General features: G+C 50.0%; 1 protein-coding gene across 8 annotated transcripts in view; it reads left to right on the forward strand.

The window, feature by feature from the left end:
* Nucleotides 1–27,918, forward strand: part of CACNA1E (calcium voltage-gated channel subunit alpha1 E) — a 331,342-nt gene that overhangs the window by 133,438 nt on the left and 169,986 nt on the right. For all 8 annotated transcript variants that reach the window (XM_075131514.1, XM_075131513.1, XM_075131520.1 and 5 more), the window contains exons 6-8: nt 17,909–18,012; nt 20,742–20,894; nt 22,793–22,974. In XM_075131514.1, the coding sequence (XP_074987615.1) occupies nt 17,909–18,012; nt 20,742–20,894; nt 22,793–22,974 (439 nt within the window). The remainder of the gene's footprint in view (nt 1–17,908; nt 18,013–20,741; nt 20,895–22,792; nt 22,975–27,918) is intronic.

Genomic DNA, 27,918 nt, shown 5'->3' on the forward strand with positions numbered 1-27,918 from the left:
CCTGCACTGCTTTATTCCTTGTGTCCTCGTTTAAAGGCCTGTCGAAACACGACCTACTCTGAATGGGAGCCCCTGACATGCAAGGTGCAAGGCCCTGCATTTTTAACCGACCTGCTGCCTGCACAAAGTGGGGAGGGCCTTTCAGGGCTGCTTTCCTTTCTCAGAGATGGGTACTGTGAACCTCACAGACATTCCTCGGTGAATATCCATCCTTGAAGGCAGGTTACAATGTGGGTCTAAGTTACCGAGGGCGTTTCTTGACTGGAAAGTGGGAAGGCATGGATAGAAACACCCGTAAGAGAGGAGATACACCATAACATCAGGGAGTCCCTATCTAACAGCGAGACCCTGAGCAGCAACGTGACTGTCATGAGGAAGTCTATGGCATTATGTGGCCACAGAAATGTGGCTGTTTGCCAGTGCATGAGGTTGTCCTATAAGGCAAACAAAGGGGCAACCTTAATTCTGAATACAAGCTAATTCTCTGGTCAACCCAGACAAGAGCCCCCCCTTCTCTCTTTTATTAAATCAGTGAATCATGAATGCTGCTGGTTACCTACATGATGCCTTCCCGATCTCCCTCCCCCTCTCCCCCCTTTTCTGTTCTTCCAGGACAATTAGGAAAGTGCTTAGTCTTTGGATTCGATGAATAATTAATTCCAAGGCTTTGTGAATGATTCATGTGCCATATGCGATGGTGACAGGATGTGTGTGACACTGTCACCTCGTGCAAGGGCCATGCCATTTTCCCAGCCTAGCAGAGGGGTTGGTGTGTGGGAGGAGAGGGGGGGTTCGCTCTGTGAGTGGCTTGTCTGGATTAAGATGGTTTTGGGGAGGTGGTGGGAGCACAGGAGAGGCAGGGATAGGCTTCGTACAGGCAGAGCTGCGTGTGTACTCGCAGCATATGGGCCGGGTCTCTAGGGGGCACCTCCTGCCAGCTTCATTGAATGAATGGGGTCAGAGAGTCCCTGTGTGTGTCTCCCACACAGACATGACTGAGGCCATCTGGTTCCTGCAGTCTGAGTCTCTGCCATGTTCCTTTCTCAGCCCAGGAGGCGACTGTAGAGACAACTGATTCTCTGTCGTCATCTCTGGGCTTGATACTGAGTGGTGCTGGGCACCTGAAACTCCCATTGATGTGAATGGGACGTTCGGCTCCTCTCAGAATCAGGCTGTCTTTCTGTTGCTGAGCAATGCTTCACCTGCCACCTTCTGTTTGGGCTTTCTAGGTACGAACCTGCAAGATGCTCGAGGGGCACTACTCCCACTGACTCTAGTGGGAGCTGAGGGCTCCCAGCAACATCTCCCAGGAGGCCCTCGGCACCTTGCAGGATGGAGTCCTCTCAGAGCCAGCTGATGGGCTAGGAAGCTGGGAATGGGTGACAGGGGGTGGATCACTTGATGATTACCTGTTCTGTTCATTCCCTCTGAGGCACCTGGCACAGGCCACTGTCGGCAGACAGGATACTGGGCTAGATGGACCTTTGGTCTGACCCAGTGAGGCCATTCTCATGTTCTTAGGTTATCATTCACCTGGAAATACTTCCACTTTGTATCGCTCTGACTGGCTGCATGTCTGCCTGTCATTCCTCTCCTTCCATCCACTCTAACTGCCTGGCTGGACAGGCTCCCCAGTTCTGTATAACACCCCCCACCTGAAGCAGCTCTTATATGTAAAGCGGGTGAATGAGGGAATCTTTTTGCTTGCCAGTCATGCCTGTGTTGTCTCGGGAGAGAATCATAGAATTGTAGGACTGGAAGGGACCCCGAGAGGTCATGTAGTCCAGCGCCCTGCACTCATGGCAGGACTAAGCATTAACTAGACCATCCCTGACAGGTGTTTGTCTAACCTGCTCTTAAAAATCTCCAATGACAGACATTCCACAACCGCCCTAGGCAATTTATTCCAGTGCTTAACCACCCTGACAAGAAGTTTTTCCTAAACTGCCCTTGCTGCAATTTAAGCCCATTGCTTCTTGTTCTATCCTGAGAGGCTAATGAGAACAATTTATCTCCATCCTCCTTGTAACAACCTTTTATGTACTTGAAAACTGTTATGTCCCCTCTCAGTCGTCTCTTCTCCAGACTAAACAAACCCAATTTTTCCAATCTTCCATCATAGGCCATGTTTTCTCGACCTTTAATCATTTTTGTTGATCTTCTCTGGACTTTTTCCAGTTGGTCCACATCTTTCCTGAAATGTGGCACCCAGAACTGAACACAATACTCCAGTTGAGGCCTAATCAGAGTGGAGTAGAGCAGAATAATTACTTCTTGTGTCTTGCTTACAACACTCCTGTTAATACATCCCAGAATGATATTTGCTTTGTTTGCAAGAGTGTTACACTGTTGACTCATATTTAGCTTGTGATCTACTATGACCCCAGACCCATTTCCGCAGTACTCCTTCCTAGGCAGTCATCTCCCATTTTGTTTCCCAGATGTGTTCTCTCCCCGAATCCCCCACTCCCAGTGTCCTGATGGAGAATGAGATCAAGCGATAGGGCTGCACAGAGGGTCAGTAGCAATTTCCCTTTGGAAATATGAGTAACGAGGAGTGGCAAATGGTCCAGAGTCACCTGGAGAGCTAGGCAGAAAGGACCAGATGTGGGGAAATTCACCCTCTGCACAGCTGGTCCTGCCTCAGGGCAGTTAACTCTTAACCCTGTCAGGCCAGCTCTGGGGACAGGTTTTCAGGGAGATCGGGACTGGGGTACAGTCCAGAAGAGGAGAGATGGGGGTTCAGGGAACAGAAGGGGCTGGTATCATAAGGCTGGTACTGAGTTTAGACTGTTTAGAAACAGGAACTGAGTTTAGAAGGGTCTTCTTTATTTTTAAATCCTGTGGGAGTTGGATTCCTCAGGTTACTAACATTGGGGGCCAGATCCTCAGCTGGTGCAAATCAGTGTTGCTTTACTGAAGTCGCTGGAGCTACACCAACTGCCTCTCCTGTGTTGTCCATGAGCTTCATGCATCCCCATGCATCACCTCAGGCAGCATTTTGAAATGTGTGGGCTGTTTGGAAATGAATCCCTGTCTCTCCTCCGCAGCCCCTTGTCTTCTGGGTTACCCTCTCCTCCTTCACGAACCCATCAGACCTTATAGAAAACCTTAGGCCTCTTCCCTCCAAAGCAGCATGCCCCATGCCATGGCCTTGAGATTGCTGAGATGGGATTGAGGCCTGAATTTCTATGTGCTAGAAGTCCTAGGTCACATGGGGAGCTGAGTAGGAAGCAAAGCCCTCACGTCATGCCAGCAAGGAAGGAATAAAACCAAACTCTGTCCCTGTTCTCTGACTTCCATTTCTCTGTGTTAATACAGACCTCTTCCTGTTGAGTCACAGGCTGCTGAGTGGCTGGTGGAAGCTTGGACCTGCTGCCTGGATGGAGTTCTGGTTAGAAATGTGACCCAAGGGGGAAAGAGGTTAAAGGGTTTATTCGTAATCAGATGCCTGTATTGAGAGACAGTAACTATTGCTAACTATAGGCTAAGTGTTAGAACTGGGCCCAGCCAGAGCATCGTAACTAAACTCCCCTCAGGCTTTGGATCGGGAGCTGAGTACTGTGATCTGGGCCTGTCTCCTGACTCAGAGCTCACTGAAATCAATGAAGAGCCTCCCATTGAATTCATTAGGCTTTGGCCCAAACTCTGTAAGAGCATCATGGACACTGCAATTCTGGTTCACGTGGGTGCATCTGAATATTCCCTGTGGTGTGATCCATGTGGACTCTATCCCCCAGTCGTTGCTTTGAACTGTGGGTTCAAGCAAGCACCAGAGTGAAACTCAGTCAAAACCACTGTGTTTCTCTTAGGTTTCAGAGTAGCAGCCGTGTTAGTCTGTATTCGCAAAAAGAAAAGGAGTACTTGTGGCACCAAGTACTCCTTTTCTTTTTGTGTTTCTCTTAGTTTCACAGTCTGACTTGATGCTGTGTGGTCTAAATCCATGCATCTCTGGGGCAGGGTGTAGGGTGGGGGCGAGGTCGGGGCACTGACTTACAGCCCTAATCTGTGAGGATTGGTTTTCTTGGTTTCTTAAGAGATAATGGATGTCTTTAGGCCGTGGTTTGAGATATCCTTGCTATGCCGCATCTCGGAGAGCTGGCTTTAAAGCTGCCACTGGTGCCAGCTCAAAGGAGGTATAATGAACTCCTTCAGATGCTGGGTGCGTCTCTTTGTTGGTGGAGACGTCATGCTGGATGCAGCTGGCCCCCGGGACTGATTGCTGTGGGAGCAGAGGGCCTGTGCCTGGCTGCGCATCTGGAGCTGTCTGGTGACTGTGCTGTTTGTGTTGGGGCTAGGCTCCAGTCTCCCTCGCAATTAGTTTAGGAGTCCACAGGATCATTTGTTTAAATAACATTGCACAAACATCAGCTCATCCAGCCAAATCCTTCATTATTAACTATGTGTTGTGCAGACAAGGCATCTCAGGGCTTAATGGCTTTAGGAACCTAGAAGTGTGCCAAGGAGGGGAGGCCTGGGGGATTTCATACCAATCAGTATCAGACTGGTCCTCTGTTGGATGTGATTCTGGGGTGGTATTGCCCCCCTCGTTGGCATGTACACAGGGTGCTTTTGTGGAACGGGGGAGAGGAGGGAGCGGGCGGGGGGCTGTCTCCTGGGCCCCGTCATGGTTGTGGGAGGGGATAGTAATAGAGGGACAGGCCTGAGAACAATGGAAGAGATTCAACCCAAGAGACCAGGGTCTGCCCCTGTGAACTGTGACCCCTCCCTGCATTCCCAGGGTCAGATCACCTGCTCGTCACAAGACCCAGCAACGGGGGCAGAGCGCTAGGGATCATTCAGTCCTGCTCCCCCTCCCCAGCAGCTGCTGAGTACCAGACTCTAGTGTCCTCCATGAGCTTGTGGGGGCTTGTTGCACAAGAGTCTGCATGGTGTTCTGAGACTTGATTTCCTTCTTTGCCACGCCCCAAACACAGGCTGTTCTCTTTCCTTGTGCTCTGCCCTGATGGGGTCACTGATAGAGCTGAGAGGGTAGCTCAGTCTCTGTGCCCAGTCAGTCTTCTGCATCTCTGCTGCGGTCTTGTCTACACTGGGGTTTGCCCTGGCTTTAGCCGTCACTGGCCAACAATCAGCGTAACAGCACTGGTGAACCCCTAGGGCAGGGGCGGGCAAACTTTTTGGCCTGAGGGCCACATCGGATTTCAGAAATTGTATGGAAGGCCAGTTAGGGGAGGCTGTGCCTCCCCGAACAGCCAGGCATGGTCTGGCCCCCGCTCCCTATCCGACCCCCCCCAGTTCTCGCCCTCTGACGGCCCCCCCAGGACCCCTGCCCATACCCGCCCTTCTCTCTGTCCCCTGACCACCCCTGGAACCCCTGCCCCTAACTTCCCCTGCCACCCCATCCAACCCCCCCATCTCCTTCCTGACTACCCCCTCCCCGGGACCCCTGCCCCATCCAACCACCTCTTCTCCCTGACAGCCCCCGGCCCCTAACTGCCCCCCACCGCTGCCTTCCACCGCCCCATCCAACCCCCCCTCTCCTTCCTGACTGCCCCCTCCCCGGGACCCCTGCCCCATCCAACCACCCCTTCTCCCTGTCCTCTGACTACCCCTGGAACCCCTTCTCCGACTGCCCCTCGCTGCCCCATCCAACCCCCTCCTCCTTCCTGACTGCCCCCCAGGACCCCTGCCTCATCCAACCACTCCTTCTCCCTGACCACCCCCGGAAGTCCTGCCCCCATTCAACCCCCCTGTTCCCCACCCTCTGACCGCCCCGACCCCTATCCACATCCCCAGCCACTGACCACCCCCCAAACTCCCCTGCCCTCTATCCAACCCCTCTCCCCCCCCCCCCTTACTGCCCTGCCTGGAGCACCGATGGCTGGCGGTGCTACAGCTGTGCCGCCCGGCGGGAGCCAGCCACGCCACCGCGCAGCACCGAGCACCGGGTCAGGCCGGGCTCTGCAGCTGCGCTGCCCCAGGAGCTCGTACACCCGCCACCCAGAGCATTGCGCCGGCAGCACAGTGACTGAGGCTGCGGGGGAGGGGGAAGAGCAGGGGAGGGGCCGGGGGCTAGCCTGCTGGGCCAGGAGCTCAGGGGCCGGGCAGGAGGGTCCCGTGGGCCGGATGTGGCCTGCGGGCCATAGTTTGCCCCACCTCTGCCCTAGGGGGTGTCTACACCGGAAGCACTACAGCAGCACAGCTGTAGGCTATTCTTCCATCACTGAGGTAAATCTACCTCTCTGTAACGCGGTAGCTAGACTCTGTCTGTCGACCTGTGTCCACACTGGTGCATAGGTCAGCTTAACTGCATCTCTCAGGGGAGTGAATTTTTCACATCTGGGTGTGACGTAGCTCGGTGGGCCTAACTTCGTAGTGTAGATCGGCAAAGCTGCTATTTGCACTGTTGGGGACCTTGGGAAAGTGCATAAGTGCAAATCACGGCTTATCCTGACACACTAGGGGTTTGCCATGGCACAGCTTCACCAGGGACTGAAATCGGGGCACCTGCCCCCAGTACAGACACAGCCTGCGAGTGCCAGCCAGAAGGGTGCCAGTCGTGGTGTCTCTGTGATTTGGTCACCAGTGCACTGAGCCAACTAACTCATTGTACGTATGTTAATGAATAGTCATCAGGTGGCAGGAACCATCCTGGGCTTGATATGCACCATCCCTCCAGAAGTCCGTCTGCTATACATGATCTCCTAAATCCTCCTTCGGTGAAATTGGCACTCTCAAAAGTACAGGTCCTGTTATCCGTAACTGAGCCAAAATGACTGCTGCTGAGCCCTGGTTAGAGCTATGATATGCTTGAACTCCTCTGTCTTTAGTTTCCAGGATAGGAAGCACATGTGAAAAGTCCTGCTAGGAGGTGTAAAATTCACAGCCATTTTCACAGCTCACACAGGCTTGTTAATACATGGCTTTTTTAATTCTCTCAGAAAGGGTGAGAGCAGCTGACACATCTGAAACATCACAAGCTCCATGAACAGAAACCCAAAACTTTCAGCAGGAGGATACTTAAGTTTTACAGATGATCTGGAGTTGTGTGGATCAGAACTTCCCCGCAACTCAGGGGTACTCAGAGCCAGGGTTTTGGTCCTCTCCCATACAGCTGGTCTGTGGAATTCAAAGCCGGATCCACACTCCCCCAAAATTCAGAATTTGGGGTTGATATGTTTCTATTCATTTGTTAAAGAAAAAAAAATTAGCAAGAGAATATTAATGTCTCCCTTCCCAAACAAACTCTTTACTGGAGCCTGTGAGAGCCCTACCTCTGGGATACTTCAGGTAATGACCACCAATTCAGTCTTTACAGTAGTAACCATATTTAGTGCTATGGTTATGCATGTGAGAGAAGTACCCTGTGAAGGGGAAGGGGAGGTGGCAACTGAAACCCATTCACATCTCTCTGAATGATTCAGGTTGGGGTTGGAATTCCTTGCACGTTAGGTGACCCTTGCCAGCATAATGGCTGGTACAGCCATTTCTAGCCAGCAAAACTGACAGCAGTCTCAAGGCTGCTCTAAAATGTGCAGGGAGCTGAATTTCCCCTGGCTGGCTGCAGGACCAGTGGACGTAGCATCACCTTTGCACTACCTCTCCCCCGGCTTGCTAAGCAGAGCTCTAGCACATTTCAGCATCTAGCCTTAGGTGCCGTCACACCGTGGTGCTGCATCCCCACATTGCATGAGCGTAAGTATATTGGATACATTGTAGCTGTGGGCAGTAGGCCTGGCCCACAGGATATGGGATGGATGCTCCCCCAGCCCGGACTGCAGTGCTTCGCTCAGCAGTTTGTGCAGTTTCGAGCCAGCTCTCAAGCAATAAGCCTCTGAAGAGACTGGGTACTTTGCTGTTGTCTGGGGTTAAAGTATCCAGATACAGAATAGCTAAGAGACAGTAAGAGGGTGCAATGCCAATGGGGGTGGCTGTCTCGGGAGCAGGCTGGCAATTCTGTGAGTCAGCCCTGTCAGCAGGTGTGGTTAAGGAGATGCTAAGTGAATCTTGCTGACTCAGTGTTGCAGGTATGGCTTGTTTATAGGTATAACGGAAGCGAGAGTGGCCTTCTGTCTACAGAGATCTTGGATCTGAGGCAGAGAGGACCTAGAGCGTGAGATGACCATTCCTGAGGTAGGAACCCAAAGAGCAGTAGCCATGCCTGAAGACAAGGCTTTGGCTGCACATCATGTTATGTTTGTTCATAAAGGTGACCAAGGAAAGGTGAGCCTGGACTCTGCATAATGGGCTAGATCTCAGCTGGCGTAAGTTGGTGTAATGCCACTGAAGCTATTGTAATTCATTAATGTATGCCGGCTGAAGATGTGGGCCCATTGTGCGCACTGTGTTTTAGAGCAGCTTGGGAAAGGCGCCTGCTACCAAGATGATCTCTGGACAACCAAAAACATCTAGAGAGTCACTAGACCATGGGGTACAACTTTATTGGCATTTCTGAGTGAGAAGCAGTTCAAGAGGAGTTTGATGATGAGACTGTTGGTGTAGAAATTGCATCCTTGGGGAAAAGGAGTAGGAACGTAGACAAATATCAGTAATTTCCAGATGTTCACCTTTTCCCTTCTGTTTAACTATGTGAGTGGGTGAGCAGCTTGTTCACAAACAGTCATTTGAATTCCGAGTGGTTGTTTGCGTTGTCCATGCCTGTACCCTGTCTTAGTCTTTCCTTGTGGAGATTCGCAGAAGTGGGATTTTATTTGCACAGATGTCTGGGGAATGTGAATTCACTCATCATTATTTTCTCTTCCCCTGTTCACGTGTTTCAGTCAGTCCAAGAAGGGATTGGGAGCAATGCCACGTGGCTTAAGTGAACAACCAGGAATAATGTATAATGGAGAGTCCAAGTGAACAGTTTGCAAACATTCCCTAGGCTGAAATTGGTTTGTCTGAAGTACTGGGCAAATATGTAATAATAATGGATCCATTTGTTCAAACTGGGATTGATTCACCAGCAGAAAAAAAGGGCTAAATTCATCTGGTAACTTATTTGCAGTGAATAATTTGACCTGCTCTATTAATTGTGAAGGAGCCTCCCTAGCAGAATAAAGTGGCTGAATAACCCTTGAGGGGCCTTTTCATTTCATTATAAATGTTAATTTGCTCATTGCTCAGTTGACAACTCTGGATTGCCCAGTTTTTGAGTTGATTGGTGTCTGCCTCAGCTTGTCCTCTCATTGCTCTTGGACTTCTGATTGCTTCAGAAGAAAGGTCTTTTATCTCCAGCTGGGACACCATTATATCGGTCTCCATAGTTTGAGAAATAATAATCTTAAAAGAAAATGGTAGCGAATCTGTGTTCAAATCTAATCAAGGAATATCTTTGTAGGTATCTCTTATCATACATCCCACAACAGGGACTGCCACCTGCCTGGTTTAAACTTACGTGCCTGTACTGAAGCCCTTTGCAGGTAGTTTTCCATCTGTCTCAGTAACCCCTCTGCCTAATCCCAGGATAAGGATGAAAGGAATGTTGCTCTTATTCTTAGCTTTGCTGCAGCCGAGCCATTGTAAAGTGCACTGTGTGGCCAATCTTTATCACCTGGAGAGAGCTCTCCTGGCAACAAAATAAAACCACCACCATCAAGGAGCGGTAGCTTTGTCGCTGCTGAGAGCACAGCTCCTGCCAATGAAGCACTGTCCACACGGGTGCTTTTTGTCACAAAAATGTCTGTTGTTCAGGGGGGCATAATGAGTAATACTGGACACATGAAAGCAAATAAGGTGTGAAACGCTCCCAGATTAGAAATTTGCCCTCACTTGAACAGCTGTTAATGATTATCCAAAGTGCAGGCCAGTGGGGTATCAGGAATAGGGATGTTTTTGTGTGTATGCAGTTGCACACTTAGACCCTACTTCTGACCTCATAGACTTTGGTGTCAATCCACTGAAGTAGATGCAGTTTGCACCAGAATAGAACTTGTGTGAGTGAGAGGAGAATCAAGCCTCTGGTCAATTTTCTTGTTTCGACAGAACCCAGATTTGTTGATCTTCAGAGTACTTGTGAGGCGTTGATTTTTTTCCAGCTTTCCCCAAGCCGGCGGTTTGAATGGGGCATTGAGGGGAAGAGCTTTATTTGTGGTGGGTTGAGAGCTTTGTTGCAATGAAACTTTTTATACACATTTTTGTTCTTAAGCAGAAGGGGCCTAACATTTTAATCCCTCACACTGGGACAGATCAGGAGTAACAGCACTAAAATCATTGGGGCCAGATCCTCAGCTGGGACAAATCAGTGTCGCTCCATTGACTTCTGTAGAGCATTGCTAATTTGCTGTAGGTGAGATCAACCCAATGGAATTACACTGCTGGCGGGTGATCAGAGTCAGGGCCAAAGAATGTACAATCACACAGTTACAGAGTGGAGCTTTCTAATTAAACTGAAATGCTGTAAATAAATAATCACCCAGTTGTGTACACACAATATCAGATTTGCCAAGGTGTGTTTTTTCTGCTTTTGATTGCTCCCTAATCAGTTGCACTTTGCTCATTAGCCTGTACATCCTCTCCTGCCTCTGCCCTCATTTGCATCATGCAAATAGATTCTCTCTGCTCTTTTCTCACCTGAAATCTTTTTTTCCTTTCCTTCAGGAGTTAAAAACTAACCCTTTGCCTGCATGGCCTATAAAACACCTTCACTCTCTTGTCAATATGTGTGATGAAAAGCATGAGATCACTGGGATTCTTATAGACCAATCTAGCAGTTTTTTCAGATAACTTGGACTGTGAGATATAATTTTAGTTTGGGTCTCTGTCTAAAAATAAGGAATAATTATTAGTGCTTCAACCTTAGATAAACTGTGTTTATTATAGCTGTTAGATAGAATTTAAATTGTTCTAAGGACATTGGAATTGCTAGACTGGATCAGACCAATGGCCCATCTACTCCAATATCTCTCTCTAACAATGACCAGCACCAGATGCTTCAGAAGATGGAGCAAGGAACCCCATAATGAAAAGTTAAGCAACAAGATGTCCGTGGGAGACTAGGAAAGGAAAGTTCCTTCCTAACCCCAGGCAGTGAGTGGTTGTTTTATATCCCAAAATACATGGGTTGATAGTCTGTATACAACTTAGTTCTAGCTTGTTTTCTATATTGCCTTAAACAGGTTTCCATGTTTTTCTATACTCAGGTTTGTTCCTTATTTCATTCTGGTGTATTTGGTACAATTGCTTGAGCTCTTTAAATTGTCTTTGTAACATTGCAGCCACTTAGCACAGAGAAAAGGAAATAATAACAAATAACCCAAAGAGGATCTTTCCCAAATGATTTCAGATTCAGATCTTGCCCCGTGTAATTTGATTTGTGGGAAATGGAGAACAAAATGTCATACAGATGAGATTCTTCTCAGTAAATCAGAATTGTATACACATGCAAATATGGGTCACGCTGTATAATAAAGTTCCAATTAGAAGTAGTTTTAAAAAGCTTAATACATGTCTATTAGATGTTGGGTAAAAATTTTTATAAATGCCTAAGTCTTAGGGCTATATTTATGTGCCTAAAGATGCCGATAGGCGCCCAGTGGGATTGTCAAAAACATCTAATAGGTGCCATTGCAGATAGGAAAATATCTTTGGCTCTGAGGCGCTTATGAAAATTGTACCTTGTTGTAACATACTTGACTAGCGTGTGTGTTAGATGGTGAGACACAGCTCAGTAGACGACATTATGGGAGTTCCTAAACTATGGTTCTAAAAAAACCGAGTGGAGTGTTGTATTCTAGTCTTGATTAGCCATTTATTGAGACATCTGTGAATCATTTCCTAACCCTTTACAAAGGGAATCTTCATATCAAATGCGACCTAAATAGTCTCCGCCCAATGAGTGGAGATGAGCTAGAGGTCCAAAGTTCAAGTATGTTTGGACCCAGCTTTTGACTAATTCAATGCCTGTACCTTTCATTCTGAGGGAGGTCCCAAAGCTCCTGCATTCTGCACACGTTTGGCATCTACTTGCTTTTATTTTTGAATAATATTTGTGCCAGAAACAAAGAACCATGAAGTGGAGGATCTAGAAATCCTCCCAGAGAAGAATCCTGCAGCATTTCAAGTACCTTCAATGATTTTTGTTTCTGACCCTCATTTGAGTCTTTGACACATGTTGCATTCCATCTTGGGCGTGGCAGATTGAAAGGACCCACTTTGGACTCAGTGCCTCCTTCGTGCTTGGAAAAAAACCCTAGTTAATGGTTGCCACACCCCATCCCTCATCTCCTTTAAGAAATGTCTAAATACCACCTCCTCTGGTGGTAACAACCACATGAATCTCTGTGTCAGTCCTGGTCCATGTTCCTTCTCTGATTTTAGACTGGCAGGGGTCAATTCTTCACCTGGTACTGAACACCTCAACCAAAGTCTCTCTCTGCCTCTGTTTCCTCAGCTGGAAAATAGGGGTAATAACCCTTCTCTGCTTTGCAGGGGTGCTTGGAGGCTTAATTCATTCATTTATGTAAAGTGCTGTGAGATCCTCAGATGGAAGGGGCTACAGACATGCAAAGTAATATTCCTGTTTGAGTGCGCTACTAATAATTAGAGATGGTCTTCAGAAATGGTTCAGAAACTTCTCCAGAGTTCGGGGGTGTTGGGATGGGGATCCATGTGTTTGGGTCAGCCCCATCTCTGGTAATACTGGAGACCAGTATACACGTGCATGCTGGAATGGATGCTCAAGAGCCTGCTCAGCAATTTATCTGAGAGATCCAATCATTTCTTTACTCTTAAGTGGCACCTGCTGTGAATATCAAAGTGTGTGCAAGGGCAGTTGCATATTCCATTGGGCATTGACTATCTGCTTTTGTGTTCGTAATGCAAGCTCCTGTTTCTGACAGTCAGACCCTAGAAGGAAAAATATCCAGGGTGATCCTTTTGATTGCAAGCAGATTTCAGAGCTGTCTCCTGCTCGGCACATCAGGTGTCTTGCTTAAATAATCTGTTCAAACCTGCTCTGAAATGATCCATGGACCCCACACCCCTGAGTGGGGACAGTGAGTACTTCACATTGCCATAAGATAATCCCCCTCTTAGTCACTAATTGAGAGTGGTGTGTATTGCCCTGATACAGGGTTTCCTCAGAGAAGGCTCATCTAAAGGTCCCCAACGCTTCAAATAAATTGGGGTTAATTTATGGCTTTGCGTCAAAGGTATTCTATATAGGTTCTTATACTGCGCTCATCCCTGTAGTATCTGAGTGTTTTCCGATAGTGCATTAAGCGACATGACTAGCATCTGTCACGGTTGTTCTCTCCTCCTCTCCCCAGGTGGAGAAGTAAGTGTGTGCAGTGAAGTGACTCGTTTGGGAATTTAATTACACCCACATACACACAGCTTGCTATATGTTTCTGTTAGAGAAGGCTGGGAAAAGAAATGAACTTTGGGCTGGGAGCGATGGGGAGGTTTGTTATGGTCCTTTGTTCTTGGGTGAGTTCAAGTCACAGTCTCAGACTGGCCCCTGAGGAAGTTCTGGTTCCTGCACAAACCAGCTTTACCCTTGTGTCAGAGAGTTCCATTATTCCCCAGAATGTAAATGGTCTTTTAGATACCCCAGGACAAAGCCTCTGAGAACCCTGCAGGTAAGACTCAAGGCCTTGAACTTGATTTCATGTTCTATGGGAAGTCAGCACATGTAGCAGAGGACAGGTTTGATGTGCTCACGGTAGCCTGTGTTGCTGACGAGATGCACTGTAGTGTTCCATAGCACTGGGATTTCCTAAGCACTGAAGGCTTCCTGCCCAGGTATATCACATTGCTGTTGTCGAGGCGAGAGGTGGGTGTTGCCGAGGCCGGGTCTTTGTCTACTGGGATGCAGGTTCAGATAGTTTAGGTGTAAAACTGTATCAAACTTGGTTTCAAATTGGGTTTTGCTTGGACATTTAAGGCTCATTTGGACCCCAAACGTTGGAGGCATGTGAAGCTGAAGGAAAGGTTCTTTGGCACCCCTGCAACCTAAAGCATGGAGTTGGTACAGCTCTAAAATGCATGTTAAGTTGGCCAGAGTGTAACACTATAATTCCTTCTGCAGGAGAAGTGGGGAGCCTGCTGTGACAGCCTGGGCTCTAGTTACCAGTCAGAAGGAAGGGGAGAAATCTCAGCTTCTCTGCTTGACCCCTCCTAGATACTACAGTGCAACCACAACTTAAGTCTATTGATTTTGACTTTACAGCCAGTTTAACAAAGCAGCCATCCTGGGCTTCTAGGCACCCTTGACTTAAATAAGGCCCCCATTTGCTGAGGTATTTACACCTGTGTCTAATTGCAGTCAATAGGGCGACTCACTTAAAATAAGGTATGTGCATAGGTGCTTTGCTGAACTGGGGGCTAAAAGCACAGTGGCAAAATGGGCAAAAGCCAGCAGCTCCCATCCCCTTCAAACTGGAAAATAGCTAAGCAGAGATTAAATGAATCCCAAACTGTATCTGACCTCAGCTCTTGTCCTGCCCCTCCTTTCTCAAATCCCCGTGGGCGGAAGGAGGCCACCAGCATGCCAACAGATTGGAGCTGTGGTGGCTCAGGGGAGGCGAGTTCACAGGGTGAGGACCTCTCCAGGACACTCCTTCTCTTTCTGTAGGAGTATTGGATCAGAGGAGAGGTGCAGGTCCCCCAGACCTCTTAGTTCTCTGGGCTTTAAAGCAAGGGCTTGCAGCACAAATGCACCTCCTCCTCTAGAGGAAGAGGTGAGCCCATAACCACCCAACGTGCAACAGCTGACCACATCTCTGCCGGGTCCAGGTCTCTGCATAATGCAGCATGTCACCACTATGACTGTGGGAGGCTGGAAAGCAAGGCCCATTAAACGCACACATGCCATCCTCATCAGCAGCTGCCTGGCTATTTGCCACCTCCCTGGCTTTGTTCCAGCTCCCTTCTCTGTGCAGTCTAGACCGGATGTTTTCCAGTCTCTCTCATTTGTTTGCTATCAAGGTTTTCTGGAAACCATAACATTAGAATCCTCTTTGGGTTTTTTAGAATGGCCTTTGTACGCCTTTGCTGGGGAGCCTCTAGGGAAGGGTGGGAGATGCTTGGGAGGCATTGTGGGAGACCCCAGTGGCAGGAGAGACTCCATGGGTGGGGCACGGTGGGAAAGTCAGATTAGAGGGCTGGGCCGGTGGGGCCTGCTGATCGCGGCAAAGGGGGAGCATTGGGCAGAGCGTGGTAGGGTGCTTTGGGAGTGGACTAACGGCCGTGTCGGTTAGGCATGGTGGGGATGGCTGGGGTTACATGGTGAGGAGGGAGTGCTAGTGGAGAAGTCTGGGAATAGCTGTGCAACGTGTTTGGGGGGCAGAAGTTTCCTTGGGCAGGAGATGCAGGGAGGGACAAGTCTAACATGGGGAGACAAAGTTTATTGGTGGCTCCTCCCTCTGTAGCCTGAAGCCAACCCCTTTGCTCTCTCCTTCACTCCCAGTTCCCACCTGCTCCCCACTCTGTCTTCCCTTCATCCCCTCTTGCTACCCATTTTTCTGTTCCTGTCTTCCTCTCCGTTTTGCCCCTTCTGCATTCCTGTACTGTGGCAAGGTCTGATACCTGATCCCTCCCCACTCTTCCTTGGGCTTTCTCTCTCGCTCCACAGCTCTGGTGTCAAGTCCTGCCTTTCGCTACCCCATGTCCTCTCCTCCCATTTCTCTCCAGCAACCCCCTCCTTAAGGCTCCCTGTGTTCCACCAGATCTTCCCTTTTCATGGCTGCCTGGTTTCTCATTCAAATTCCCGCGCTGGGGCATGTTTGGAGGGGAGGAGGAGGACTAGTCATGGCAGCAGAAGTGCACCCACCCCAAGGATGGTAAGGGGAGGCTGTCCCTAGCCTGGGGCCATATGCAGCACGTCTGGCCCCTGATGGAGCAGCTGAAGCTGGGTTCTGGTTGTGGGGGGCAAGGGGATGCTTTGTTCAGCCACGCATGTGGTCGGAGCCTATGGCTCTTACCATGATCCAGGGTGGGATATTGTGGGATTAGGTGGCCCAGGCATGAGACTGTCGGGTCAGAACACCACAGCTGCAGCTACCTCCCAGATTAAGCAGGACTTAAGTTTGTCTCCCAGTGCTTGTCATTTCACCCCTTTTGAATCCAGCATGATAAACAGAAAGGGGGAAAAATCAGATGCAATGAGCTATTTTGATTATGTTAAATCATTTCTCCTGTCTGTGTATCCTAGGAAACAGAACTCTGGTTTCTGAAGGGGGTAGGTTTGTACCTACTGTACGTTGGGGCGGCGGCCGGAGGGGGAAGGGAGAGAGAGAGAGAGAGAAGATTGCTAATTGCGCTGCACACAAGAGACCTAGCACAGAGCTGCTCTGGCCTGCAATTAGATAAATTAGTGGAACAATGACCCAGTTTTCCTTGGTTTTTGGATTGCTGCAAACAGCTCTGAGGTCGCTCCCTCCTCCTGCCCCGCTCTCCATCTTGTCTCCTCCTTCTAAAACATCCCGGGCAGTCTTGTCAGCTCTGTCTGTTGTGACCCCAGCTCCGCCCCTACCTGCCCTCAGCCAGCAGGAGTCAGGGCTGAGCAGTCCTGTCTTCCAGCACTACTGTTGTGCTTGACCCTGGGGTGGGGTTGCTCAAGGGGGAACCACCACCACCTCCTTTTGCCTATCTGTGAAAGTCTAATCCCAGTGTGGCCCTCCGTCTTGCCTTGTGACCCGAGCGGAGCGTGCCATCTGGGGTCAATGCAGCTGAGGCCGGGTGGGCATATAACCTCCCCGCAGAAGGAACCCATCCCAGTTGTTGCTTCCCCTACCCACCCTGATTGCTGATTGCATTTTAATTCTTAAGTCTCATCTCCATCCTTGTCCTGCCGTTCTGTGGCACTTCCAGGTTCAGGGAGCCTGGTACCTTGAGCCTGCGGAGCATTAATCCTGAGATGTGTAGCTAACCACCCGGGCAAAGACTCTGATCTTCTGAGCACTGTCTCTGTTCCAGACTGATAGTGCCCTGGAGAGAGATTAAATTGATCCCAAGCAGGCAAAGTACAGATCTGAAGAGCACCGTCCTGGCAGTCTAAAAACCCAGAGCATAATTACATAGCATTGCTAATGGTTAGAGCAGCAGGGCATGAATCTTGGGGCCTGGCTCTCCATGGCCATGCACTGTAATCACTTGCTCCTGTGCAAAGCGAATGTCAAACATTACCTGTCTGATTCGGGGGTGTTTTGCGCACACTTTGCACAGATGTAAATGGTCGCATGAGCTGAGAAGCAGCAGTGAATCAGGCCCATGTTGTGCTCTAGTGTGTGGCTGGTTGGGTCCCACTGCACTCAGAGACTGCGTGTGACTCCTGGCACTGATTGAGGGCCTGATCCTTGCTCCAGCAGCCACCTGGGGCTGGTCTGCCAGTGAAAAAACAAACTTAATTGGGGTCCTATGCAGCATTGTGATGTAGTGCTGGCAGCTGCTGGGTCACCCCTCCTAATTCTTGGTGTAGGGGGTATGGCCAGGGAACTGCTATGTCTGGACGATCTCTTGTCTGTCTTAATGAATTTGGGGGGCTAACTTAAGTCAGCCTTGAGGTTGCTCTGAGTTGTGCCTTGGGACCCAACTGATGCTCAGCGGCTCCAGGATCAGGGAGACATGAAGTTGGTTTAACATCCCCACCCAGGTCCTGAGCTGCTCCTGATGCTGACCGGCCTACTCTGAGGACCTGAGCCAAAGGCTAAGAGTATGACTCCTCATCCTGGCACGATGCAGGGCGGGTTGCACTGCACTCCGGCTGGAAATGCGGATCCTGGCAACAGTGTGTTTGTTTTAATTATTATCTCTATCACTCCATTAACACTGCTAAGTTTAGACCCCAGCAATCGCTGCTGACTCACTGGAGGGTAAGGTGCACCAATTCAGGTTGTCAGGTGCCTTGTCTGTGATGGCCCAGTCACGATGTCTCCCTCTCGCAGGCACGTTCGCGCTGCCAAGTCTCTGTGGCTAATAACTCTGCTTTCTCATTGTCTGGCTGCAGCATCCTCGCCACAGCTGGAACTCACTTCAACACCCATGTGGACCTGCGGACCCTGAGGGCAGTGCGAGTGCTCAGGCCTCTGAAGCTCGTTTCAGGCATTCCCAGTAAGTTCGATCTCCCACTCTTTGGCGGGGCACATGAGTTGTGTATGTCCCTCAGGCTTGGGAAAGCACTCATGCCACCGCTGGAGACAGAGGGTGAAATCCTGGCCTTATGGAAGTCAATGGCAAAACTCCCACGGACTTCAGAGGGACCATGATTTCACCAGTGATGTTTTCCAGCAGGGAGGAGTGCACCCTCTCCTAGATTCCTACAGGAGAGGTGCCATCGGTGATGTGGAAGGGAGAGGGGTAAATTCAGCATGCAAAGATTTGGGGCCCACCTCTGCATCTAGATCAGGGCCACACAGAGGTATTTGGGGGGCTAGGGGTAAATTCTGCAACGAAGCCCCCGCCCTTTCCAAAAAATTGCCACTGAGGGGGATGCTGTGGGGACAAGGGTGCGGGGGAGCGTAGTGGTGGTGTTAGAGCGAGCATGCCCTGCTCTCACCCCACAGCAGTGGCTTAGTTCCCATGCCGTGGGGATGGGCCTGGCTCCCCATGCTGTGTGTTGTGACCTGGCGCGCCAGGGTCACAGCACTGCACAGGTTTGGCTCTGCTGCCCCAGTGTCATGACGGAGGGGCTGCTGGGCCAAACAAGGGTCACCGGCCCAAACCTGAGTGGCTCAGTGACCCCTCACACCAGGTCACAATGCCACATGGTTTGGTGGCCCTCTCAACCTGGGGGGGGGCTGGGGAAAATTGCCCCTTTTGCCTCCCCTGTCCCTTCTGTCCCAGGGGGCCCTGATCTAGAACAAGGCTGAATGCTTTCTGGTGGAGCACAACTGGGAATCCCAGGATTCACAAAGGCCAGAGACTCCCATTCCACTAATTCCTCCGGGGCTGCGGTGTATCCATTAGTAATTTCCTTTTTCCCTCCCTTTAAACAAGTAAAGGAATCAGTCTATTGGTGCTCCTGATCTGTCCCTCTCCTGGGCCCTGAATGTACGGCTTGCTGGGTTAATAAATGAGGGGGCGGCAAGGGGCTAGGAGGGGGACTGTAAGTTAATGCCTGAGGCTCCCGCTTCTGAAGAGAGACCTCTGGGAGGTAAGGAATTTGGTCACAAGCAGAATGTCCTCAATGGGACTGGATGTGACTTGGTTTATGGTCGCAGGGATTTGTCATGGTGGAAGGCATCATATCCCTCTTGCTCACCGGGTGGCCTCTCTCCCCTGCATCATAAGTCAATTTCCATCTGAGAGCTGGTCAGTGGTCTGTGTAGGACGGTCCTGACCCAGATTCTAGTGCACACAGGGCCATATCACAGAATCCAGCCTCACGGCAAGTGGTTCTCTTGTCAACAGCCTCGAGAGAGAGGCTGGGAACTTCGTAGTCACAGAAACTGAACCTCTCATCTCTTCCTCAAAGGTGGTGGCGCAGTTGCAGGGCAATAGTGGGAGAGATTTGCTGTGCTGCTGTCCTTTGTACCCCTCGTCTGTCCCGTCTCAGTCTGGCACTTTTCACCAGGACAAAATCCACTCTTTAAAGTGTGAATTTGACAGCAAGCCAGCACTTGTGGTCCCTGCTCAGGAGAGCCCTGAGATGGGAGAACAAGTCAGGAGCGAGGTGCTGTGACAGAGCAGGGTGTGGAGAAAACACACCATTGCATTTGGCCCACATCATGCCTGGCTCCTGGCACTGCTGTCGGCACTCCTCTTGCCCTGTCAAAGTCAGGTGGGGAAAATCCTTAAAAACCTCCCTTTCTGCAAGGTACTTGGCAAAACTCTGTGCTCTGGATGGCTTTCCCCCATTGTTATCCAAAGTGAATGCATGGGTGGGCTGTTCAGAGGGAAGCAATCAAAGGTCACACACAACATGGGAGCCATGCAGGATGTGCACTTACCCGTTGTGCATGCACAAATGCGTGCATTTGGATGCACAAACTAGATACCTGCGCATGGACACTGGCAGCTGTACGTGCAGTTTCTTGATTTTTTTTCTTTCACAAACAGCTGCATGCAGGTGTGCTTTTGCAGTGGCTACTCGGTGATTCTTCTTCCGTTACGGCGGGACTTTGAAATATGGTCCTACCTGTTTACCTTGCAGTTGCCACTTGGAAGGCAAATCCGAATGAGTAGTGGATGTTTTTATATGGTAGCACCTAGAGGCCCCAACTTAAATCAGGGCTCCATTGTGCTGGGTGCTGCACAACACAAAGTTAGAGACTATCCTTGCCCTGAAGAGCTTTCAGTCTAAATAAACAATACAAACATGGGGTGGGGGGGTTAAACCAAGGCAAAGACAGGTGAACTGACTTGCCTGTGGTCATGCAGCAGGCACTGTCAAGAACAGAACCCATCCTGAATCCATTGTCCTGTCCACTAGGTCATGCTGGTCCTCTAGGGGCAAAATTCTCCTCCCTGAGCCTCACTGCATGTCTCTATCGCCCATTCTATCCTTGCTTCTGGAGCAGAAGTCTGTAAATCTCAGTGGAAATTCCACAGGCGGAATATGCCCAGAAAGAGCTGCAGTGGAGAGAAGAAAGTTCCCAAAAACCCAGAAGTCGATGTTGGGTGGTTATGGGAGTGGCAGATGCCTATTTGGCAAAGGTTTCTTCACGCTGTGCTTTGCCTGGTCCCATCTGGCAGATTACTGATCCTTCCACATCTCTGTAGCTCACCATCCTTTTACCAAGAGCCTCTCCTGTAGGGAAAGGGAGAGATGTTGTCTCTGCTGTTAGCTGGGCAAGGTGGTGGGAGGGTCAGTGAGCTGTGTCCTCTCTCCTCTTTCCCAGGCTTACAGATCGTGTTGAAGTCCATCATGAAGGCCATGGTGCCCCTTCTCCAGATAGGCCTCCTGCTCTTTTTTGCTATTCTGATGTTCGCCATCATCGGCCTGGAGTTCTACAGTGGGAAACTGCACCGAGCTTGCTACACGAATAATTCAGGTAGGCAGGCTGCCATTCCAATCTGTCTGTTGTGCATAGCAAACCGTTGTGAGCAGCACCCTTCTCAGCTCAGATGAGGTGGTTGACTGTGTATGAGCCACTCTGTGGCCTTGCCACGCTGAACCCCAGCTTGTCTGGTTCAGCTGCAGCAAGGCATAAGCCATGCTGCGGCATGGTGGTATTGACACTTCAGACTGTAACACATAACTGTCACCACACGATCACAATGGCTGAGTAAAGACTGAGCTGCTGGTCCCTGGTGCATGGTGGGGAGAAATTCCATTTCCACACAATGCCCGCTGGAATTGGAGTCAGGCCATCTCAGGGGTCACTCCCTTTTCGCACTGCTATGTTCCTGTTGGAGCTCTGGGCTCAGTGATTTCCTCTCTTCTTTTACTGAACGCCACACTCTGTTTTCCTCTCCTTGAGCCTGCTATCAGCCAGGGAGGGTGGCAGTGAGGTAGAGCTGGTTGCAAACATTCATGGCTAGAAAAATGTCAGCAAAAACAGATTTGTCGTGACTATATTTCCCATTTTCTAGCCAGCTCTCCAGTGGGGATGGAGAGATGGATTGGTTTTGTAATAGATTCCAGCCAAGGATAACCTTACTGTGAGATAACGGGCAGCTTCTCCAGCCCGAGATGGTAAATACAAACAATTATAAGTCACTGCTAGTCTCTTTCCTCAGGGCTTAACAAAGTAAAATCCAGCTAAGAACAAAGCAACTCAATCACCTCCCAACAGCCCTTCCAGGCTCAGCCTTCCTCTTTCTCCATACTATCCTCAGGCTATCCCTTATACAGTTCCCAAAAGCTGACCTCTGGACTCTCAGTTCTTTGTAGAGAACTATGTTTCCCAGAATGCCAGCTCTTAAAGGGCCCAAGGACCATAACGGGTGCACGTGTGCTCTGAGGCCCAGTGACTGATGTTGTTATGAGTGGTTTCTATCAATCAAAACCATCCCCAATATCTGTTCTTGTCTTCATATCCAATACCAGCTGATCTCATTTAAAGAGAGAGGATTCCCATTCTTGAGTCTTAGCATGGGCAACTGTGAGTGTTCCAAAAATCATGAATAAGGACTCAAAAATCATGAGATTGGCATACAAATCATGGGATTTAAAATGATGATGATGGTAATACAATGTGGATTTTACTTGCCTTTGGGTTTTTCACCCTCTTGGGTGCACTTGAGTCACATTTTCAAGATTTTCTTCACAATTATAGGGGCTAGAAACTTGCTTTACAAAACTCTTCTGAGATGCTCAAGTAATCACAGGATTTCAGGATCTGGGGCTTTAAGGAAAACACCAAGCATCATGAGACTCGTCATGAGGATTGATAATACTTCAATACAGAGAAGAAAAGCCACCTCTTTAGATTATTGTGCCCACTGTGTACTAGCTGCTTTCTAGACAGGCAAAAAGGGAGAGGTCCCTCCCCCAAAGAGTTCACAGTCTAAGGTTTGGGGGGGAATGGGAAGAAACATACTAACATACATCAACACAACCAGCCATCCCTGCTCAGGAGTGGCCAAATTCAGAAGGCCCAGCATTGTTTCAGGTCAGGAGTGAGGTGCATTAAAAGAGGCATGTGAGCTCTGGGGCTGCATTAGCAAGGAGTGCTTCGGGTCAAGCTTGAGATGTACTGGCAGAGCATTGAGGGTCAGAAAGTGGGGGAGTAAATCTGGAAAATCAGGGCACTGCAGGTCAGGATTCCATGAACATTCCAGTGACCTAATGTCCCCCCAAATGTGAAAGCTTTAATAACACAGCTAGATGCTCGTCCCACCTCGCCTTCCACTGGGTATCCGGGCTGGGCTCTGTCTGCTTCTCTGCATCTCCTCCGCCCCTCCCTGATCTCTGTGCCCTCCGGGCATTGCTTTTTTATGATTGCAGGTGAACTGGAAGAACTGGATCCCCCACATCCGTGTGGGGTGCAGGGATGCCCCTCGGGTTACGAGTGCAAGGAGTGGATTGGTCCCAATGACGGGATCACTCAGTTTGACAACATCCTCTTTGCTGTGTTGACTGTCTTCCAGTGCATTACCATGGAAGGGTGGACCACAGTGCTGTACAATGTGAGTGAGGCTGCGGTGGTACTCGGGGCTCTTAGAAGCTCCACGGGTTGGAGAAGCAGAAGTGAAGTGTGTTTTTGCTGAACAAATCTTCCAGGCTGTGGAGCTCTCCTGGGTCTCCTGTTTGGGCTGATGATGGAAATGGGGCTGCTCGTTAGTGGTGGGATGTACAATTACAGGTGAGCGCAGGCCGGACTCAGTTCTGGTTCCACTGCACATCTGGGTACCTTTTGAGAAGGAGGAAAAACTAATTCATTGGAGAGCCAAATGCAACTTTGCACCCATCGGTGGTTGGATTTGTGATATGTTGCAAAGAGCTGGTCAAATGGCAAAGACCTGTCCCCCGTGCTGGCTCTAACGAACCTTCAGTTGAGGGGTGGGGCTTTGGGAAAAATGGGCTGGATCAGATTCAGCCCTACACACCGTTTCCTCCCTCACCCCTGTTGGCAACCAGCACAGCATGAGCACCTTTCATGGCACAACCGGTCCCAGTCCCCGCGGAACAAACAGATTGCAGCCACTGTGTATGCCAAACTTCACTGAAGATTGCAGCATGACTGCAGTTGTGCTTCGCTGCGCTCGGCAAGGGCTGGAATTCAGTAACACGTGCAGCCTCCTGTGAGTGGAGCGATAAATGCATGAGTTGTGCTGCTTTGCTTGAGAGCAGGAGAGGGGGTTGTGTGATGATGACACGAGGTGGATTTTGTGCCTTACACGTTTGTGGAGCAAGTTCCTTGATGCACTGATGAAGCTGCCTGAGTTTTGAGGCTTTTTCTTTGTAAGGGAGCTGTTACAGTCAAGTGTTAGACACTGACAACGTCTCAGGTGATGTTGTGTTGTGGGGCTGAGGTTTTACGTATGGGTTTTAAGGTCTGGGCTAGAAACAATTGGGCCAGATTCATCCCTGGTGTAATTTCTGCTGACACCAGCAGTGCTACACCAGGATGTATTTGTCCCATTTTGTCTAGCCCATACAGAAGTTTGTAGAAAGGCTTGTATCACGGAGAGATCTGGGAATAGCAAACCCCAGTGACTGGAGAGCAGCACATCATGCAAACTCTGCTGCCTGGATGCTGTGCAGAGGTGCCCTTAGTTTGAATGTGTATTTTGTCAGCAGAGTTGCTAATCTAACCCTATGGTGGCAAGAGACACAATATGGCCTATCCAAACTTTAGAAGGGTCCTAGTCCATGTATATAAGACACAGGGCTTTTCTGGGAGGGAATAAGCAGCTGTGTGTGTGTGTGGGGGGGGGGATTGCAGAGAATGGGGTAAAACAAACACGGCAAGAAAACAGAGATAGTAAGTTAAATCCACAAAGGGGCTTTGTTCTTCCTCCTTATAAGAAGCTCTTCAGTGTCTGGAATTCTCTGCCTGGAAGTGAGTGGCAGAATCTACCTTCCTGGGATTTAAAACGGAATATTTTCTTGGACACCAGTGGTGTCTCAGGGTATAAATGGGATTACAGGCTTAACTGTAGTGATGGCTGCCCACGCAGAACCGACTAGGAGGTGGAATGAGATTTTCTCCCACAGAAAGCCTTGAGGGTTTTTTTCCATTCCTTTGAAGCATTTAAATAGGAGCTGCCTGTTAGAATTATTTTGCGTCTCCCACACAATGTCCTGCAATAGCATGGGAAGATCAGGGTGAACGCTGGATCTTAGCCCTTCTTGTGTGTGTGGCTCTCACTCTGTGATGCATGCACATACGAGACAGTGAGCTAATTTACAAATAAGATGTACATATTCCTCCTACACACGGCTTGAGCTTGTTAGGGAATGTGCCTCTCTGCCTCTTCACCTATTGTTCATTTAGGAATATTGGGACTGCAGCCCATCTCTGTCCCCCTGCCTACCTCACTAGCCTTTGTACTCTGCAATCTTGTTTTCTGCTCAAAACCTTGCTCTTATTCTCAGTGCATGTACATTCACAGCTCCTCTTGCTGCCTTTGGCAGGCTGTTTCTCACATTAGTAGCTTACCCTCTGTGGAAGTCAGGTGTTTAGTTTAAATGCCTCTCATGCCCAATTCATCCTTCTCTTCTCCTGGCACACTCCCTTCCTAAACTGGTTTTGTTTCTCTAGAAATGGTGCATGGAACTGGTCTGCTTCAGCTGTTGCGTTTCATTCAATCAAACTCATTTGCCTCTTGCAAATATTACTGTATATACAAAAAAGAAAAGGAGGACTTGTGGCACCTTAGAAACTAACACATTTATTTGGGCATAAGCTTTCGTGAGCTACAGCTCACTTCATCGGATGCATCATGCTCAAATAAATTGATTACTATATATAGTTTCCCTCTAGTTTAGTTCAACCTGTTTGTTAGGTTAGAGACTTCTCCTTGGGACAGGGCATGCCCCAGTCCCCAGGCTTTAAACTCTGCGATCACTGTAAAAGTCCTAAGCCCACTGGCGATCCACATAATGGGTGTTTACTGTGCTTGGGCGAAGGTCACATTAGTGGCAAGTGCAAAATCTGCAAGTCCTTCAAGCCCAGGACGAAGAAGGAGAGTGACATTCATTTGAAGGCACTCCTGATGGAGTCTGCCCTTACCCCGGTACCAGAGCAGCGCTCTGATTCGGCGCAGAGCATCATGACCTTGGTGCGCAGCACCCTGCCAGTACCATCTACAAGCCGGCACCAGTCTCCTTCCATGGCTTCAGCCAAGAAGCCCAGGAAGACAGGGCGAGGAACGTCTCCAGTTTCCCACAAGGGAAAGGACAAATCTGGGCTGGACCAAGGTGCATTCTCGGGTGCCTCTTCACCCCCTTGGGGATCCTGGGCCCCAGCTCAGGTCAAGCAGTGTAGCCAAGCCCACTCCCCGCCAGCTACCCCGGATAGCGGTGGAGGTCCTCAGCTCTGAGTGCCGTCCAAGATGGAGGCCCTCCAAGTGGCACAGGACATTATTTCCCTCCCAGTGCTGCCCACTCTGGCCCCTGCGGGGTCCCAGTCCCGGGGTAAACCTGCATTGAGACCACCACAGTCTCCACCTTTCCGGCACTGCTCCCCGTTGTGGGGGACGTCCCGCCAATGGTCGCCCTCTCGCAGCTGATACGCCTCTGATCGTGATAGGCAGAAGCTTCATAGTCCCATCCGGTCTCTCGACCTTTGTCAAGGGCAGTGAGGCTTGAGGCATGGCTCGCTGGTAACGAGGCACACGTCCCCCGTCCCCCCCCAGCAGGAGTTTCGGAGTTGGCACCCGGAATCTTCGTGGCACCAGTTCCACTGCAGGGACAGGTCGAGGGACCGACTGTTTTGTTCTCCAGACCGTCACCGATCCCCCAGGGTGGCGTCACCCCATGCAGCTACATCTTCACGACGCCAAGCCCGCTTTAGTTCCTGATCCCGCTCCACATCCCGGTCCCGCTCATCAAAGTGTGAGGTGTAGATCACCGGCCTGGTGCCATTGCGGATCCATCGAGTTCTGCCGGTCCCCGAGGCCCCAATCCAGATGCTTATTGAGGTCAGCCAGATCCCAGGAGGGGCGACCAGTACCGATCGGGACAGGGCCATCAATCAGGGGAGCGACCGCTGGGTGTGGTGGACGTAGTTCCAGTGGAGTACAGGAACAAGAGGTTCTATTCCCGATACTTTTTAATCCCTAAGGCCAAGGACGGTCTGCGGCCCATACTCAACCTGCAGGACTTGAACCTCTACTTAGCGAAACTGAAGTTCTGCATGGTCTCCTGGCCTCCATCATCCCCTCCCTGGATCCGGGAGACTGGTGCGCCTCCCTCGATCTGAAAGATGCATACTTCCACATCGCCATCTTCGGGGGACACAGACGCTTCCTCCAGTTCACGGTAGGTCCCGACCACTATCAGCTTGCAGTCCTTCTGTCTGGCTTAGCGACAGCACCACAGGTATTTATCAAGTGCACGTTGGTGGTGGCGGCTTACCTCAGATGCTGGGACATCCAGATCTACCCATACCGCGACAACCGGCTTGTCAAGGGAAACTACAGGTCCAAGGGGATGTCATGGTGCTACTGGGCATGTGCCATCGCCTTGGCCTCCTGGTGAATGACAAAAAATCCATATTAGTTCCAGTACAGAGGACAGAGTTCATCAGAGCGGTGCTCGACTCGACCTGCACCAGGGCGTTCCTGCCGCTGGAGTGATTCAGGGCACTGACGGACCTCATTGCGGAAGTCTCCGCATTTCCCCTGACCACGACCATGGTTTGCCTACGCATACTAGGTCACATGGCAGCATGTATATATGTGGTGCACCACGCCAGGCTCCAGATGCGACCCCCCTGCAGCAATGGCTAGGGATGGTCTACTCCCGGTCCAGGGACCACCTGGAGAAGGTTGTCACCATCCCCACGACGGTACTTACCTCACTGCGATGGTGGACCGATCCCGGGAAAGTCCTGGAAGGAGTTCCCTTTGTCAGCACTCCTCACTCAGTGGTACTTGTGGCACCTTAGAGACTAACCAATTTATTTGAGCATGAGCTTTTGTGAGCTCATGCTCAAATAAATTGGTTAGTCTCTAAGGTGCCACAAGTACTCCTTTTCTTTTTGCGAATACAGACTAACACAGCTGTTACTCTGAAACCTGTCACTCAGTGGTGTCCACTTTCCACATGAGCCAGGACAGCTTCCTTCCAGTCTTCTGCCCTAAGCCCCATGAGACTCGTGAAGAGAGGCACCTTCACGCTTTGGATGTAAGAAAGGCTCTGGCTTTCTACCTAGATCGGACAAAGCCTTTCCGTAAGTTGACTCAGCTTTTCACCTCTACAGCTGGTAGGATGAAAGGCCTCCCAGTGTCCACACAAAGGATTTCTAACTGGATCAGCTCTTGCATTCGGACCCGCTACGAGATAGCGGGAGTTCCTCTGCTGCCGATCACCAGAGCCCACTCGACTAGAGCTCAGGCATTGTCAGTGGCCTTCCTGGCGCACGTTCTGATCCAGGACATCTGTAAAGCTGCAACGTGGTCCTT

This window comes from Caretta caretta, chromosome 8 (assembly GCF_965140235.1).
Source record: "Caretta caretta isolate rCarCar2 chromosome 8, rCarCar1.hap1, whole genome shotgun sequence".
Classification (NCBI taxonomy): domain Eukaryota; kingdom Metazoa; phylum Chordata; order Testudines; family Cheloniidae; genus Caretta; species Caretta caretta.